General features: G+C 41.8%; 1 protein-coding gene across 1 annotated transcript in view; it reads left to right on the top strand.

The window, feature by feature from the left end:
- RACGAP1 (Rac GTPase activating protein 1) overlaps positions 1–10,808 on the top strand; it is a 30,271-nt gene extending 19,463 nt beyond the window's left edge. Inside the window, exons 8-17 of the mRNA XM_040422343.1 lie at positions 896–1,010; positions 1,718–1,845; positions 1,923–2,087; positions 4,891–4,986; positions 5,264–5,462; positions 5,560–5,665; positions 5,754–5,886; positions 7,296–7,425; positions 10,067–10,175; positions 10,279–10,808. Of these exons, the coding sequence (XP_040278277.1) occupies positions 896–1,010; positions 1,718–1,845; positions 1,923–2,087; positions 4,891–4,986; positions 5,264–5,462; positions 5,560–5,665; positions 5,754–5,886; positions 7,296–7,425; positions 10,067–10,175; positions 10,279–10,354 (1,257 nt within the window). The 3' untranslated portion in view covers positions 10,355–10,808. The remainder of the gene's footprint in view (positions 1–895; positions 1,011–1,717; positions 1,846–1,922; positions 2,088–4,890; positions 4,987–5,263; positions 5,463–5,559; positions 5,666–5,753; positions 5,887–7,295; positions 7,426–10,066; positions 10,176–10,278) is intronic.
- The last annotated feature ends 3,338 nt before the right edge of the window (positions 10,809–14,146 follow it).

Genomic DNA, 14,146 nt, shown 5'->3' with positions numbered 1-14,146 from the left:
ATGGGGTCATTTTTGGGTGGTTTCTATTATGTAAGCCTCACAGTGACTTCAGACCTGAACTGGTCCTGAAAAAGTGGGTTTTGAAATTTTTCAGAAAATTTCCAAGATTTGCTTTTAAGCCTTCTAACGTCCCCAAAAAATAAAATGGCATTCACAAAATCCAAACATTAAGTAGACATATGGGGAATGTAAAGTAATAACTATTATGAGGTATTACTATCTATTAGAAAAGGTAGAGAAATTGAAATTTGGGAATGTGCACATTTTTGGTAAATTTTGTATATTTTTTTTTTTATAAATAAAAAGGACATTTTCTGACTCCATTTTACCCCTGTGTAATGAAGTCAGGCGGCACAGCGTACTGGTTGAGGGGTGCTCGGTTTGTGTGGAGGTAATCCCAAAATCAGAAGAATGAAAGAAAACCGGCACTCCCAAAAATCTTTGCTGGTGATAGATTTATTGGTCACTCATATGGAAGAACATGCAAACAAAACAGGTTTAAATAACCCTCCCCTGGTCATGTGATGACCAGGGGAGGGTTATTTAAACCTGTTTTGTTTGCATGTTCTTCCATATGAGTGACCAATAAATCTATCACCAGCAAAGATTTTTGGGAGTGCCGGTTTTCTTTCATTCTTCCATTTTACCCCTGTCATGAAGTACAATATGTGATGAGAAAACAGTCTTAGAATGGTCTGGATAAGTAAAAGCGTTTTAAAGTTATCTCCACATAAAGTGACACATGTCAGATTTGCAAAAAAAAAAGGCCTGGTCCTTAAGGTAAAAAATGGCAAGGTCCTGAAGGGGGTTAAAAGAAGCATTACTGTTTTTTTTATTTTTATATTAAACGTTGAGTGGAAACTAATTTTTCCTTTTTACATTACTTGTATTTTAGGCCAATGAATCCATAGTCACAAAAACGACAGTAACTGTTCCAAATAATGGCGGTGTTATTGAAGCTGTTTCAACTATAGAGACTGTGCCATATTACACACGGAGTCGTAGGAATGGTGAGTGTAGACACTACTTCAACAGGGGTCAGCCAACTTCTCTTGTGACTACCATGAATGAAGAGGAGGCTGCTCAGCTCTCTATTCACTTCTTATAGGACTTCTGCATGCCCCTTGAAAGTGAGTGGGGAGAGCCACGCACGTGCAGCCACCTTTCCATTCACAGCAGACTGGGAGAACCCACTGGGACATCTTGTAGATATGCCATACATGTTAAGATGGGAATAGCCCTTTAAAGGGGTTATCCCATGATTAATGTACCTAAGTGAAAATCCAATATCCTATAGCACATGACTAACAAAGCTTAGAACCAGCCCAGTACCTCACATGGATCAAGAGGGCCCCCCCCATTCATTGCACCAGTGGCTCGTCTAGATTTATTTCAAGCTGCCAGCTCAGGGGGCGGGTCCTTTCTGCTGCAGCTGGTGGCAGCTGAAGGATGGAACATAGTATGTGCTTCCATCTCGGTGAGCAGGACCGAGAAACTAGAAAGAGCAAACAGCAGGTGGAGATTTCAGTGAATAACTCGGAGGCTATATTAAGTTTTTTTTTTTTTTTTTAGTACATGCGATTACAAAAGTATTCAGAGCCAGTTGCTGGTTTGGAAAATATAGAATATTTTTCATGGGACAACCCCTTAAACTCTTTACTGATTTTGTGAATTGGCCTACAATCAACATTGCTGCCTTTTTTCCGTGTTCCATTAGCCCAGCTCCAGCCCTGGAGTAGCGACTCTAGTTTAATGAGCAGACAGTTTGATGAGCGAAATGAGACTGACATCTGCAGAACTCCACAGAACCACGGGATGAGACTTCATGAATTTGTTTCAAAAACGGTAAGTATAAACCGGAGCAGACGGTCTTTTTTTTGGATTTTTATTTATTTTTCTTACATTCTCTGTATTGTTCACAGGTGATTAAACCAGAGTCTTGTGTTCCTTGTGGGAAAAGGATCAAATTTGGAAAACTTTCTTTGAAATGTCGAGATTGCCGTGTTGTGGCTCACCCAGAATGCCGCGACCGCTGCCCCCTTCCATGTATCCCTACTTCTGGAAACACTCCAGTTCGTATAGGAGAGGTAAAGTACTTTTTCTCCAGGATGTCATGTAAGGCTACTTTCACACTCGGGTTTTGGCTTTCCGTTTGTGAGATCCGTCATGGGCTCACAAGCGGTCCAAAACGGATCAGTTTTGCCCTCAATGTATTCTGAATGGAAAAGGATCCGCTCAGAATGCATCAGTTTGCCTCCGATCAGTCACCATTCCGCTCTGGTGGCGGACACCAATACACTGCCTGCAGTGTTTTGCTGGCCGCCTGAGGAAGCGGAGCCAAACGTATCCGTTATGACACACAATGTAAGTCAATGGGGAAGGATCCGTTTTCCAAAAACGAATCCGTCCCCCACTGACTTTCAATAGTGTTCATGACTGATCCGTCATGGCTGTAGAAGACCTAATACAACCGGATCTGTTCATGACGGATGCATGCGGTTGTATTATTGTAACGGAAGCGTTTTTGCAGATCCTTGATGAATCTGCAAAAAACACTAGTGTGAAAGTAGCCTTATTTGCTTAATTTCAGAGTTAAGAAACATTTGAGGAGATTCATCAAAACTGGTGTACAGGAAACTGGCTGAGTCGTTCATGGCAACCAATCTGATTTCACCTTTCATTTTTCAGAGAGGATTTGGAAAATGAAAGGTGGAATCTGATTGGTTGTTATGGGCAGCTAAGCCAGGTTTTGATAAATCACCCTGATATTTGCTGTCTTCAAATCTAATCTAACGTTTTGCAATTGATCTATTGACGAGTATGCGGTTTGCACAGGGGGTTTCTACAGATGTTTTTCGTAACTCTTGTTTGGCTGACTTGGCAATACTTATTGGTACTCTGTTGGCCAAATGTGTATGTGTTTTCATTGAGGAGAAAGAATAGGCCCCTGCCAATGGCTAGTCTCCTATGAGAACAAAGGATTGGGCATGATAAAACTCCAAATGGCTGACCCTCCTTTCCCTAAATATCTGCTGTTGGGACACTCCTATACACATTAGATGTTCGGCCAAAACCAGGTGCAGATCTTCCCCTTGTACCTCATGTCTGTGGAGACTCCAGTCCTGAGTTTGGCTCACAGTCACTGACCAAAACACTGATGTGTGAAGGAGGCTGGGTTCACATGCGCTGTGTCTCCAGCAGTCTGTTGTGGCGTAATGGGATCCGGCCAACCGAAAGCCAGCAGATATGCCAGATACAGTGAATCCCCGCAGTCTTTTTTCCTTTTGCTCGGACAGACTTCTGATTTCACCCAACCTAAAGTGTGTGGCCACCTTTACAGCTGTAAGGTATCTGAATTTCTGTGGCCACTTTTAGGCCTTCTCTGTTCTCAATTAAAACGCTAACTGTATGGGTATTAAAGGGTTTCTATTGCCAAAATTAACCCTATTAAAATAGCTAATATTAGCGATGTGCTAATGTTAGCTGAACCTAACTAGCCTATTCCTATTTTTATCTAAAGAGGACCTCTCCCCGCTCCTGACATGCCCGTTTGAATAGCTTCATGCATTCCCCATGTAATAACTATTCTGGAACATCTATTCTTATGTCTCTATGTTGTGCCCTTCCTTTATTATTTCTACTAGAAGGTATGAGTGGATTGCTAGCAGTCTGCAGTAAGGGTACGGAGGGGTGGTAACCAGTTGGGGGAGGGGGGGGGGGGGTGTCCCTGCACAGACTCACTCTATCCTATCAGTGCTGCCATTGTCAGACTTTTCATGTACACTCTCCCCCCCCCTACTGGTGACCACCCCTCTGTATCCTTACTGCAGACTGTTAGCAATTAATTCCTAACTTCTAGTAGAAATAATACAGGACTGGCACAACATAGAGTCATAAGAATAGATGCTTCAGAACTGTTATTACATGGGGAACGCATAAAGCTATTAAAATAGGCATGTCAGGAGCGGTGACAGGTCCTCTAACTATCTCTTTACTATATAATAAGGTTACATGACCACTCCCCATAAATCTGTGCTCTTATAAGCTGTCCTTTGCTTTGTCTTTGAAAAATTGATCAAGATCCTAGCTGTAGTGGACAAAGTTGTTTGACTGGAGTTTTTTGTCAGCACGTTGATCGGGAATTAATCAGTGGATTAGGGGGTCTGCATAACACCTGGCAATACAGTGCTTTATCGCTGATTTAGGCTTCATTCACACGTCCGCACTTCCGTTCCGCAAAAAAAATAGAACATGTCCTATTCTTGTTGCGGACAAGAACAGGCATATTCTATTAGTGCCGGCAATGTGTGGTCCGCAAAATGCATAACGCACATTGCCGCTGTCTGTGTTTTCTGGATCCGCAAATCACATTGCGGAAGACGTGTGAATGGTGCCTTTAAGGCATTTTCTGGAAGGGTAATGTTCATTAAGTGAAATGGAGTGGGATGCAGTACCGAGCTCTGCTTCTATAAAGTATGAAGAGGACACAACAGTCCTTTCAAACAGTGGGGGGTGTCTGGAGTCTGACCCCTGCCAACCAGATACTGGTGACCTGTCCTGTGGAGTGTGGATGACTATTTGCTGGCAACTTGTCTGTGTTAAAGGGACCTCTTGCCATGCAGGCAGGAGGAGCCAAACAAATTGATATATAGGAAGAATCAGTAAAACCTGTAATTTATACATTTAAATCTATTTCTGATTTCATTGTACACGGGAGAGATGTTATTAGTGACTGACGGTTATCTCTGTATACACATCTACACAACTAACAAGCAAAGTTTTATCTTTTCCAACAAAAATAGATCACTGCTCTATAACAAGCTGCGTGCAGACTGCATTCTGTTTTGTGGCAACCCGTTCCCTTAAAAATGTTTTTTTTTTCTTTTGTAGGGTACGCTGGCAGACTTTGCTCCGCCTACATCTCCAATGATTCCTAACTTAGTGGTTCATTGTGTCAGTGAAATTGAGCAGAGAGGACTTCATGAGGTAAGGCAGTGTGCCTGGGTGGTTTTGAAATGAAACCAATGCCCAAGTGTGACTGAAGTGTTCTTACTTCTGCATCCTTTACTGGAATATGGCGATTAGACGATGGTTCTCTCACATGAACGCAGATAAACAAGTGCAAGCAGCAGCAAACTATGAGCGGTGACCTTTTTGAGTAAATTGGCTCTGATCCAGTGGCTCAGCGCTGCATCCTTGTGTGGATTAAACTCTGATTTGCCATAATGCTAAATTCCGTTATCTACCGTTTTATTTTTTTTAGACTGGTTTGTACAGAATTTCTGGCTGTGACCGTACCGTGAAAGAGCTGAAAGAAAAGTTTTTGAGGGGGAAGAGTGTGCCTTTACTTAGTAAAGTGGATGATATTCATGCTGTCTGTGGATTCCTTAAGGACTTTTTGCGTAACCTGAAGGAACCACTTCTTACCTTCCGCCTCAACAAAGCTTTCATGGCGGCAGCTGGTAAGGACGTTTAGTTGGTCAGATGTGTTGTATAATACAGAAAATGAAACCGGAGTTTACATGAGACCCAGTCTAAAATCTACCACTTATCCACCAGAAATATCAGATGATGATAACAGCATTGCTGCCATATATCAAGCGGTCGATGAGCTTCCAGCAGCCAACAGGGACACACTTGCCTTCTTAATGATCCACCTTCAAAGGTTGGTGTTCAGTTTATTCATTCTTTGTAACAACCCCACTGTCTCAACTTCTCTGTAACCATTTTTCTATATTTTTTGCATTCTGCAGGGTGTCTGAGAGTCCAGATTGTAAGATGAATGTAAGCAACCTGTCTAAGGTATTTGGCCCAACTTTGGTGGGGCATGCAGTTCCTGATCCTGAACCCATGATGATTCTGCAAGATACAAAGAGGCAGCCCAAGGTCTGTGTGCATTTGTGTGCTTTCTTACTCCAGAAAAAAGTTGATATAATAACTTACCAGCAGTGTATTGTATTGCATCCAGAACCCTTTCAGCTGTCATGTGATCTGTCTGATCACTAGTCCAGAGCCTCTGCTCCCATGTAGACATGATGTCAATCTCCTGTTTGAACTACAGGGTTGCATCATTTTCTAGTAATTTCCTCTCCCACCCTTTTCCTTTGTATGACACCCTTCATGTATTGAATGCTGCTGAAGGTACCATGTTTGCCTTTTGTAAGTCACCAAGGGTGCAGAAATATAATGGGTGAGCTGCAGCATTATAAAACTCCCCTGACTCGCACGAACTGTCCATAATATCTGTGTGCAGAATCTCCATTGTATTCTGAAATGCTGCTTCACACAGCTCTCCCCTGCCTCCTGCTTGTGATTGAGAAGTTTCTAACTGTCGATGTAGAGCAATGTGAAGCTGCATCCCATAGGAATACATTGGAGGCTCTGCAGTGAGAGTTAAAGGATAAGTCTCCTGTCACTTGCTGCCTTTTTTTTTTTTTTTTTCCTGTGGAACTAATTTTATTTGTAATATACTTTAATTACTGAAAACATCCACTTGTATTAGAAAAATAGCTCTAAAGTGGCCCATTTTGCGCTTGTCTTCTGTTTACATAACTCTGGAGACATGCTCCACACTGACTGTTATATAAACAGAAGACAGGAGCATTGCTAAGGCTCAAAATGGGCCACTTTAGAGTTATTATTCTAATAGAAATGTACGGTTTCAGTCATTAAAGTATATTATAAAAATGGTCAGCATCACTGGACATTATAAAAATAGAATGGCAGTTACACTTTAACTAACTTTAGACCCCTTATGGGGTTTTAACCTCGGATCTTCTGAGCCCTTTTCCCATTCACCTGAATAGAGATCTATTAGGGCGAATGGCATTTTGGCGCCCTCCCTGCTGAGCTGTGCCTTGTGCACAGCTTACCATGGCAGGCATGGGAAGCCTCAGCAGCGTCTAGGCTGCCATGGTAACGGATCACGGCCACAGGATTTCACTGCGGGGGCTCTGATCAGAAGGAAGAGGGAGACTCCTCTTTCTGCCTTACCTCACGGCATCTGTGGGTTTAAATGACGTGGTTCGACGTGATAATCATTGCGACCGTGTGCCTGCTGTATTATGCCACCCGCCACATATCGAGTGGGGTCACAGCAGCAGCCTGCTCCATACTCAGCCACTGTGACATGCTGGTTAATAAAATGTTCAGCAATTTTATAGTGTCGTCATATTCTGAAGCACAGTCCACCAAATATATTCCTGTCCCCACATGCCCATGACTAATAACCCTAATATGACAGACTCGTATATACCTGGTTAACTAATATATTTTCTCTAATTTGTGTAAATTAGGTTGTGGAACGATTATTGTCACTACCAGCAGATTTCTGGAATCAGTTCATGATGGTAGAAAATATAGATCCTTCTCATATAATTGAAAATACAAATGTTTTCAACACTCCCCAGACTCCTGATGTCAAAAGTAAGTTAGATAAATAAAGCTGTTAACATACCATTGTGTATGTATCTTGTATTGTAACCAAACTACTCATATCCTCTGTGCTGATGAATTTTTAAAAAATTGACATTAAAGGGGTTTTCCAGTAATAAGTGGCCATGCACATTAGTCGAAAGCTGATCAAAATGGACATTTTCAACTAAAACAAATGTTTCTTGGTTGAAATTTAAGACTGTTTTAGCCGACCAATGACAGACCATTATCACCTGAAAAGAGGTCGTCTATGTTCCATATTTTCGGCCGTTAGTCGAATGAAAGATCTTGGACAAAATATCTTTGTGGGAATGTTTTCAATTGCCCAGTTTCATTGAACACGTATGGGCAGTTTGAACAACAATATGGAATAGAATGTGTAAGGCCGTGTCTGTGCAAGGAACGTTCACCAGGTGCTTGCCTCCTATCTAATGTGCATGGCTCCTTAAAGAGGACCTGTCACTACGCAATGCAATCTGAAAGCACCATGTTATACAGCAGGAGAAGCTGAGCGGATTGGTATTTTGGTGGGAAAAGATTCAATAAAACCTGTAACTTATACACTTATAAATCAGCTTTTTCCACTTCCTGTGAAGAGCTATTGGTACAGGAGGGAGGTGGTATCAGTTACTGGCTATCTCTGTATGCACACTTAAGTTCCTTTTACACTGGACGATGCAGCAGGTGATTGTCGGGAAGGAAGTGTTGGAGATGATTGCATTTACATGCGGTAATCTCCTCCACAGTAATGGGTAGGAGAGATCTCTAATGCCATCACTTATTCCCATTATGACCAGTTGTCTGCCGGCAGCAGATCGTGATTACACAGCACGATCTGCTGCCGGCAAATGACTTTTGTGTCCACATGAATGATCGATTTTACCAGATGAATGAGCATTTAGCTTGATCATTGCGTAACCGGCAGCACTTTTGCACCGCCAGATAATTGCTAACGAGTATTCCTATGAACGCTTGTTAGTGGTGATCTTGCAGATTATCAGCCCGTGTAAATGGCCCTTGGTACGCACAATGCTATAAATTACTGATAACCTCTTCCTCCTGTACCATTAGGTATTTATAAAAGGTGGAAAAAGCGGAGATTCACTAAATCTTTTCCCACAAAAATATATATTACTCTGCTCCGCTTCTCCTGCTCTATAACATGGTGATTTTGTGTTGCATTGCATTTTGTGGCGACTGGTCCTCTTGAACTATCTTTTTATAAATGACACCCACATCCTGCCACCGCTGTTGAAAGATTGTCGCCCACTGCCTTCAGATCAGCAATGATGTGGTGCATTTGACCATGCATGGTCGGAAGTAAACAAGCCAAGGTGCAGGACCCGAGTGTCAGGGAGCAGGTAAGTATGATTGCTTCAATAGTGGAGGCAGGCTACAGACATCACTTAAGTTACTTATTCCTGGAAAACCCCTTTAGGTCTTCATGCATGTGAACACATCCTTGTTTCTTTATCCAAACCACAGACCCACAAAATACAGACACCTTTTGTGTGCACTCCACATTTTTCTCACTTCCATTAATAGTAATGCCTATTGTTCCCAATAAGGACCAGAATAGAACATGTTTTATACTCGGCAGAATGGCCACACCGATCTGCAGAAAATGCTGATGTGTGGTGTGCATGGGCCCATAGAAATGACTGGGTCACTGCAATCCGCAAAAATGCAGATAACACATGGATGAAAAATACCCTCGTGTGTGAGGCCTTGTAGATTTTGAAGCACACATGTGACTTGAAATCATTACAATTTATTGTAGAGTATGCTTACGAAGCCTGCTGAAATAAAATGGTAAGTGACAGCACAAGAATAAAGTACCTAGGATACATTAAACCTATTGAACACCAGGAATAAAGTAATGCATTATTATGCGTCATTAGTTAATTTGCTATGTGTAGTACAAAGCATAATTGCCTAGAGCTCTTTGAATTATTTCATATTTTAATGTTCATCAGAATAAACTGATTCCTATAGTAATAGAAGTTCTACTGTATGATCAGCCGCATTAACCATGTGTAGGCGGGATACATGCTGCTTCAGATCTTGGTCTGACCCCTATGTACAGAGGAATTCCACTCAAAACATAAGTCCTATTTATGTAGGTCGGGGCCTGGTCATAACTTGGAATTGGTACGCCTCTGCTCACACATCAGGCATTGAGCTATTCTGAAAAGCTACTGAGCGGTACAGTGTCCTGTCTGCATCTCTCCATGTCCGATGTAAGATCTGGTGAGAGTACAAGTGGTCGGAGCCAGACCAACCTTCAAACCCTGCTCCCCTTCAGCAGGCGTTCATAAGTCCTTCTCTGGACTGCCCCGTCCTCTCCTTACCTGTACTTTCCTCTCTACTTGCCTGTACTCTCCTCGTGATGCTGCTGTACGGGACCATTTGTAATAGTGCCTCCTAACAGACTAACGCATGAAAATCACAGAACATTGCCATAACATCTGTGCTTTCATGGAGAGATGGAGTTTGAAATTGTCTGCGACAGCGTCTAGTTCCATCCGTCCGCATAAATTGGAAGCCATCGAGTACTTTAAGGGCAGGGAGCAAACCCAATTATTCCTTTGATGTCTGGAACAAACAGTTATTTTCTTGTTTTCTCTCCCAGTCAGTATGTTGGGACCTCTGACGACCCCTGAGCAGCAAATTACCAAAACTCCTTCCACAAGTTCCCTGTCCCAGAAAGTTCGATCCACTATTGGCAAAAATACACCCAAGTAAGTACTCTTGTAACAGTGGTGTATCGATGGAAATAGAAGTGCTACGTGAGTCTGGCCTGTTGCTGATGACGTCTAATCCTGCTGTTATTTTTCATCTTAGGTTCGGAAGCAAAAGTAAATCGGTTACCAGCATTGCACGACATGGCAATTTCTTTGCCTCTCCGCTATTAAAATGAGCCGCATCGCTCAGCAGATGAAAATTGCACATTTTTCTTTTTTGTATTATGCTTTTGTTTATGGGGTTATAATAGTAATGAAAGATTCCTACAATACTGTAACATGGAAAAAGTAATACTGCACAACTAACATTTTATTTGCTACTTATTGCATTTTTAAAGAGTTTTACAAATGGCAGATTTGACTTGTTTAATCTGATTTTTATTATAAACTGTATAGCATGACGTGAAGCTGTTCTCCCTTTTGCTGGAGACAATAGTAAGACAGTAGTTTTTATGCTGGGGTGTGGGTGATCCCTAGACCTTTTCTGTATATACTTCATTTTATTTTAGCTCCTATATCGTGTGCGTATCCCTTCATAGCAGACATCTCACTGAAAGGAATACCTTTTGCAGTCAGGCTAAAGTTTTAATCTTTGATCCGGCGAGCCTGTAAACGTATCACTTGTGTAAATACAGCACTGATAAATTATCTTTAACAAAACTTTGCCTCGTGTTCTGAGTGTTATTCCTTCTACTAGAACTCGAATATTTGAGAACATTTAGCAACCCTACGCTTGAAGACATTGGCGCCACTGTAGCAATTAGGGGCATAACTATATATTTTACAGAAACTTTTCCCATGATGATGCCACAAAAACCATGCCTCTGGTTGGAGATTATAGGGCCTACACTCGGACCTTAGGTTTGTGTGCATAAATGGCTGATATGGACACATTGCCAGTGTATTCCTCGGCACCCACTATCACCCGGATATTTATATTCACGGGAGTCGCGATACATTTTATTACAGGGCAATCCACATCTCTAACAAACTTTCTGGCAAAACAGAAATTCACGTGTGTGTGTGTGTAATCAATGAAGACATGATTCACTGGTGGTGGTGTCGTCTAAACTGATCCCCAATTCTTTTCAATAGTTGTAACTGCCAGTTGGGTGGACCATTTCTCCTGCTGTATCCACTTGTGGCTTGGCTCAAAAACTTGTGAGAATCCACCCTGGTCCTGCTAACATTCCAGTGCTGCACGGTCTTTGCTGCTGTTCACTTCCATACTTGCCATAGTGGTGACCTGAATGGGCCTTTCTTGACATTTTGTGAGTGGGGTCTGGAAATGGAGAGCAACGAGGATGGGAGCAGAGTTGGAATGGCAAAGTAACTGTAGTGCTGAATAAGGCAGCTCCCTGGAAAACCCCTTTTTAGGGTGCCTACATACACAACACATTTTGTTGCAGAAATTTTCTGTGACTGAAAATCTGTTCCATTCACCTGAATGAGACTTGCAGGAGTCGATGTGCTTGCTGCCAAAAATGGCAATGGAGCTGGTCCTCAGTCGCAGGAAATTTCTCCAATAAAATCTGCTGTGTGAGGGCACGCTTAAAGGGGTTTTCTGGTCTCCGCTATTAATAACCTATCCTCAGGGTAGGTCATCAATAACAGATTGGTGGGGGTCTGATTCACAGCATCAATCCAATCATCTGTATGAAGGGAAGGCAGCAGTCCTGTGAACACTGCATTCTTGTCGCCGGCTTCGCAGCGGGGAGCACTGTAATTGCAGCTCCTATTCCCTTCAAACAGCTAATCAACGAGGGTGCTTGGAGTTGACCCCCACAGGACCTATCCTGAGGAAAAGTAATCAATATAGGAATCAGTACAACCTTTAAGGTACAAATGTTAGTACCATGTATGATCTATCACCTTGTAGCAAAACAGAGCTGCAGTAGTTTAGATTTATTTATTTATTTTTTGTCTGACTTAAAATTACTTTAGCTCTCTGCTCCATTATTTAATTTTTCTTGAAAATGGTCCCAATTCAATAAAATGAAATTTTATTGCTTTAATATACTTTGCTTTGAACTGAACATTTATTTATTCTTTTTTAATGCACTTCCCTTTTGTAATGTTTTATGAGAATGCATTTGCCCTTGAAGATTCACCCCTGCCTGGTATGTTCATTCTATTTCATATATTTTATATCGTGTAGATTAGCAACTGCAGAGGACATCTCGGCACAATCCTCTTGGTGAAGGCATCTTTCCGTGATTTTGGTCCGAATCAGATTTCCATCTTGATAATTCCTTATCACCACAATCCCCTGCGCTGGTTGAAAGGGCCTTAGCTTTGTAGTCCTAGTATTGTCTATGGCTGGTATTGCAGCTCAATGCTGTTCCCTTGGACAGAGTGGAGTTGTGCCTGATAAACTATGCAGGGCTTGGCCCTATTAAACAGCTGCCTGGCGGGAGTACTAAGAGTCAGACTTGTACAGTGCCATAATACTATACCAGTTAATGTCTTGGGTCCTCTTTTCACCTCTACATGCCACAGATTTCATTAAAGGGGTGCTACACAAATGTTAGACCATGTAAACACAAGAACTGGTCAGTGAAGTATTCCTGTGTCCAGATAATGTTACATACTGTACTTGTTCATGTACAGGGGATCAGTGAGCACACCTAAGAATCACAATGAAATGATCTCCAAAAGGCGCAAAGGTAACACTTTTTTCAATATTTTAAGCAATATCTGTGTCTTGGTTTTGTACAACTTTAGGGTGAAAAAAGGTAAGGAGGACCGTGCAAAAGTGGGAACCCAAAGAGATTTGAGATCTCACATAACTTTGACCAAGGTCTCAGACTTGGGGTTTAAAGAGGACCTTTCATGCGTGTGGTTTTTTTTTTTGTTTTTTTTTTTTTTAAGGGAGATATATACCTGTACTTGTGGGGATCTGAGTGCCAGATCTAGCAGATGGCAGAGAACCCTTTTGAGGTTTGTGGATTTAACAGCGGGAGTATCTGCGTCTTGTGTCTTATCAATTGGATGTATGCACCAGAGAAAGAGGCCAGGTTAAAAGAAAAGCAGCGCGGTTCCAACACCTTTTGATTGACAAAAAATATATATATTTGCTGTACAGCGGTACAGTTTTATACTGTATGTTCTAAAGCCCTATTTGGCGTGTATTAGTGGCAAAAAAATATTTATTTGCCGTTCAGTGTTGCAGTTATAGGTTCAGAAACCTTTTGTGACGTGTAAGTGGAAAAAATAAGGGCCAAATTACTGTTCAGCGGCGCAGTTATTTGTTCTAAAGCCCCTTTTTGGCATGTATTAGTGGCAAAAAAATATATATTTGCCATTCAGCGGTACAGTTATGTTTAAAGCCTTTTGTGTCGTGTATAAGTGGGAAAAAAATAAGGGCCTATTTGCAGTTCAGCGTTGCAGTTATATGTTCTAAAGCCCTTCTTTTTTTTTTTGTATTTGTGGCAGAAAAAAAGTATTTGCCATTGTGTGGTAAAGTGAGAAAATTACAGCCCTTTTTGGTGTTTATTAGTGGCAAAAAAATATATATTTGCTGTTCAGCAGTGCAGTTATGTTCTAAGGCCCTTTTTGGCGTGTATTAGTGGGAAAAAAGGCTGATTAGCCATTGTGTGGTGAAGTGAAAAAATTAGACTTTTTTTGGGGAGTTTTAATTTCCTATTTATTTGATCTAACAGTATGTCAGACAGAAGTGCCAGGCCCTGCACAGAAGTGGCAGAGGCCTAAATGTTTCTGGCACAGGTCGCAGCAGAGTAAGGGGGCGTGGCAGCAGGAGTTGCAGCGAGAGGCCTGAGCTCCCAGTGTCATCTAGCGGTCGTGTCTTGACCAGCAACCCAGCGGTTCCTGAATCATGTCTTATCTGTACATAGAGGTCATATGACACTCTAAACCTGCCTGATGCTGCCACCCTGATTTTATTTATTTAAATATGCCTCCTATGCCCTGCTTTGCCCCACCGGATTTCTCCCGCTCAGTATGCTAAT

Source organism: Bufo bufo, chromosome 3 (assembly GCF_905171765.1).
Source record: "Bufo bufo chromosome 3, aBufBuf1.1, whole genome shotgun sequence".
NCBI lineage: Eukaryota > Metazoa > Chordata > Amphibia > Anura > Bufonidae > Bufo > Bufo bufo.
Note: the sequence above shows the minus strand (reverse complement) of the source record. Positions and strands in the feature narration are given on the sequence as shown.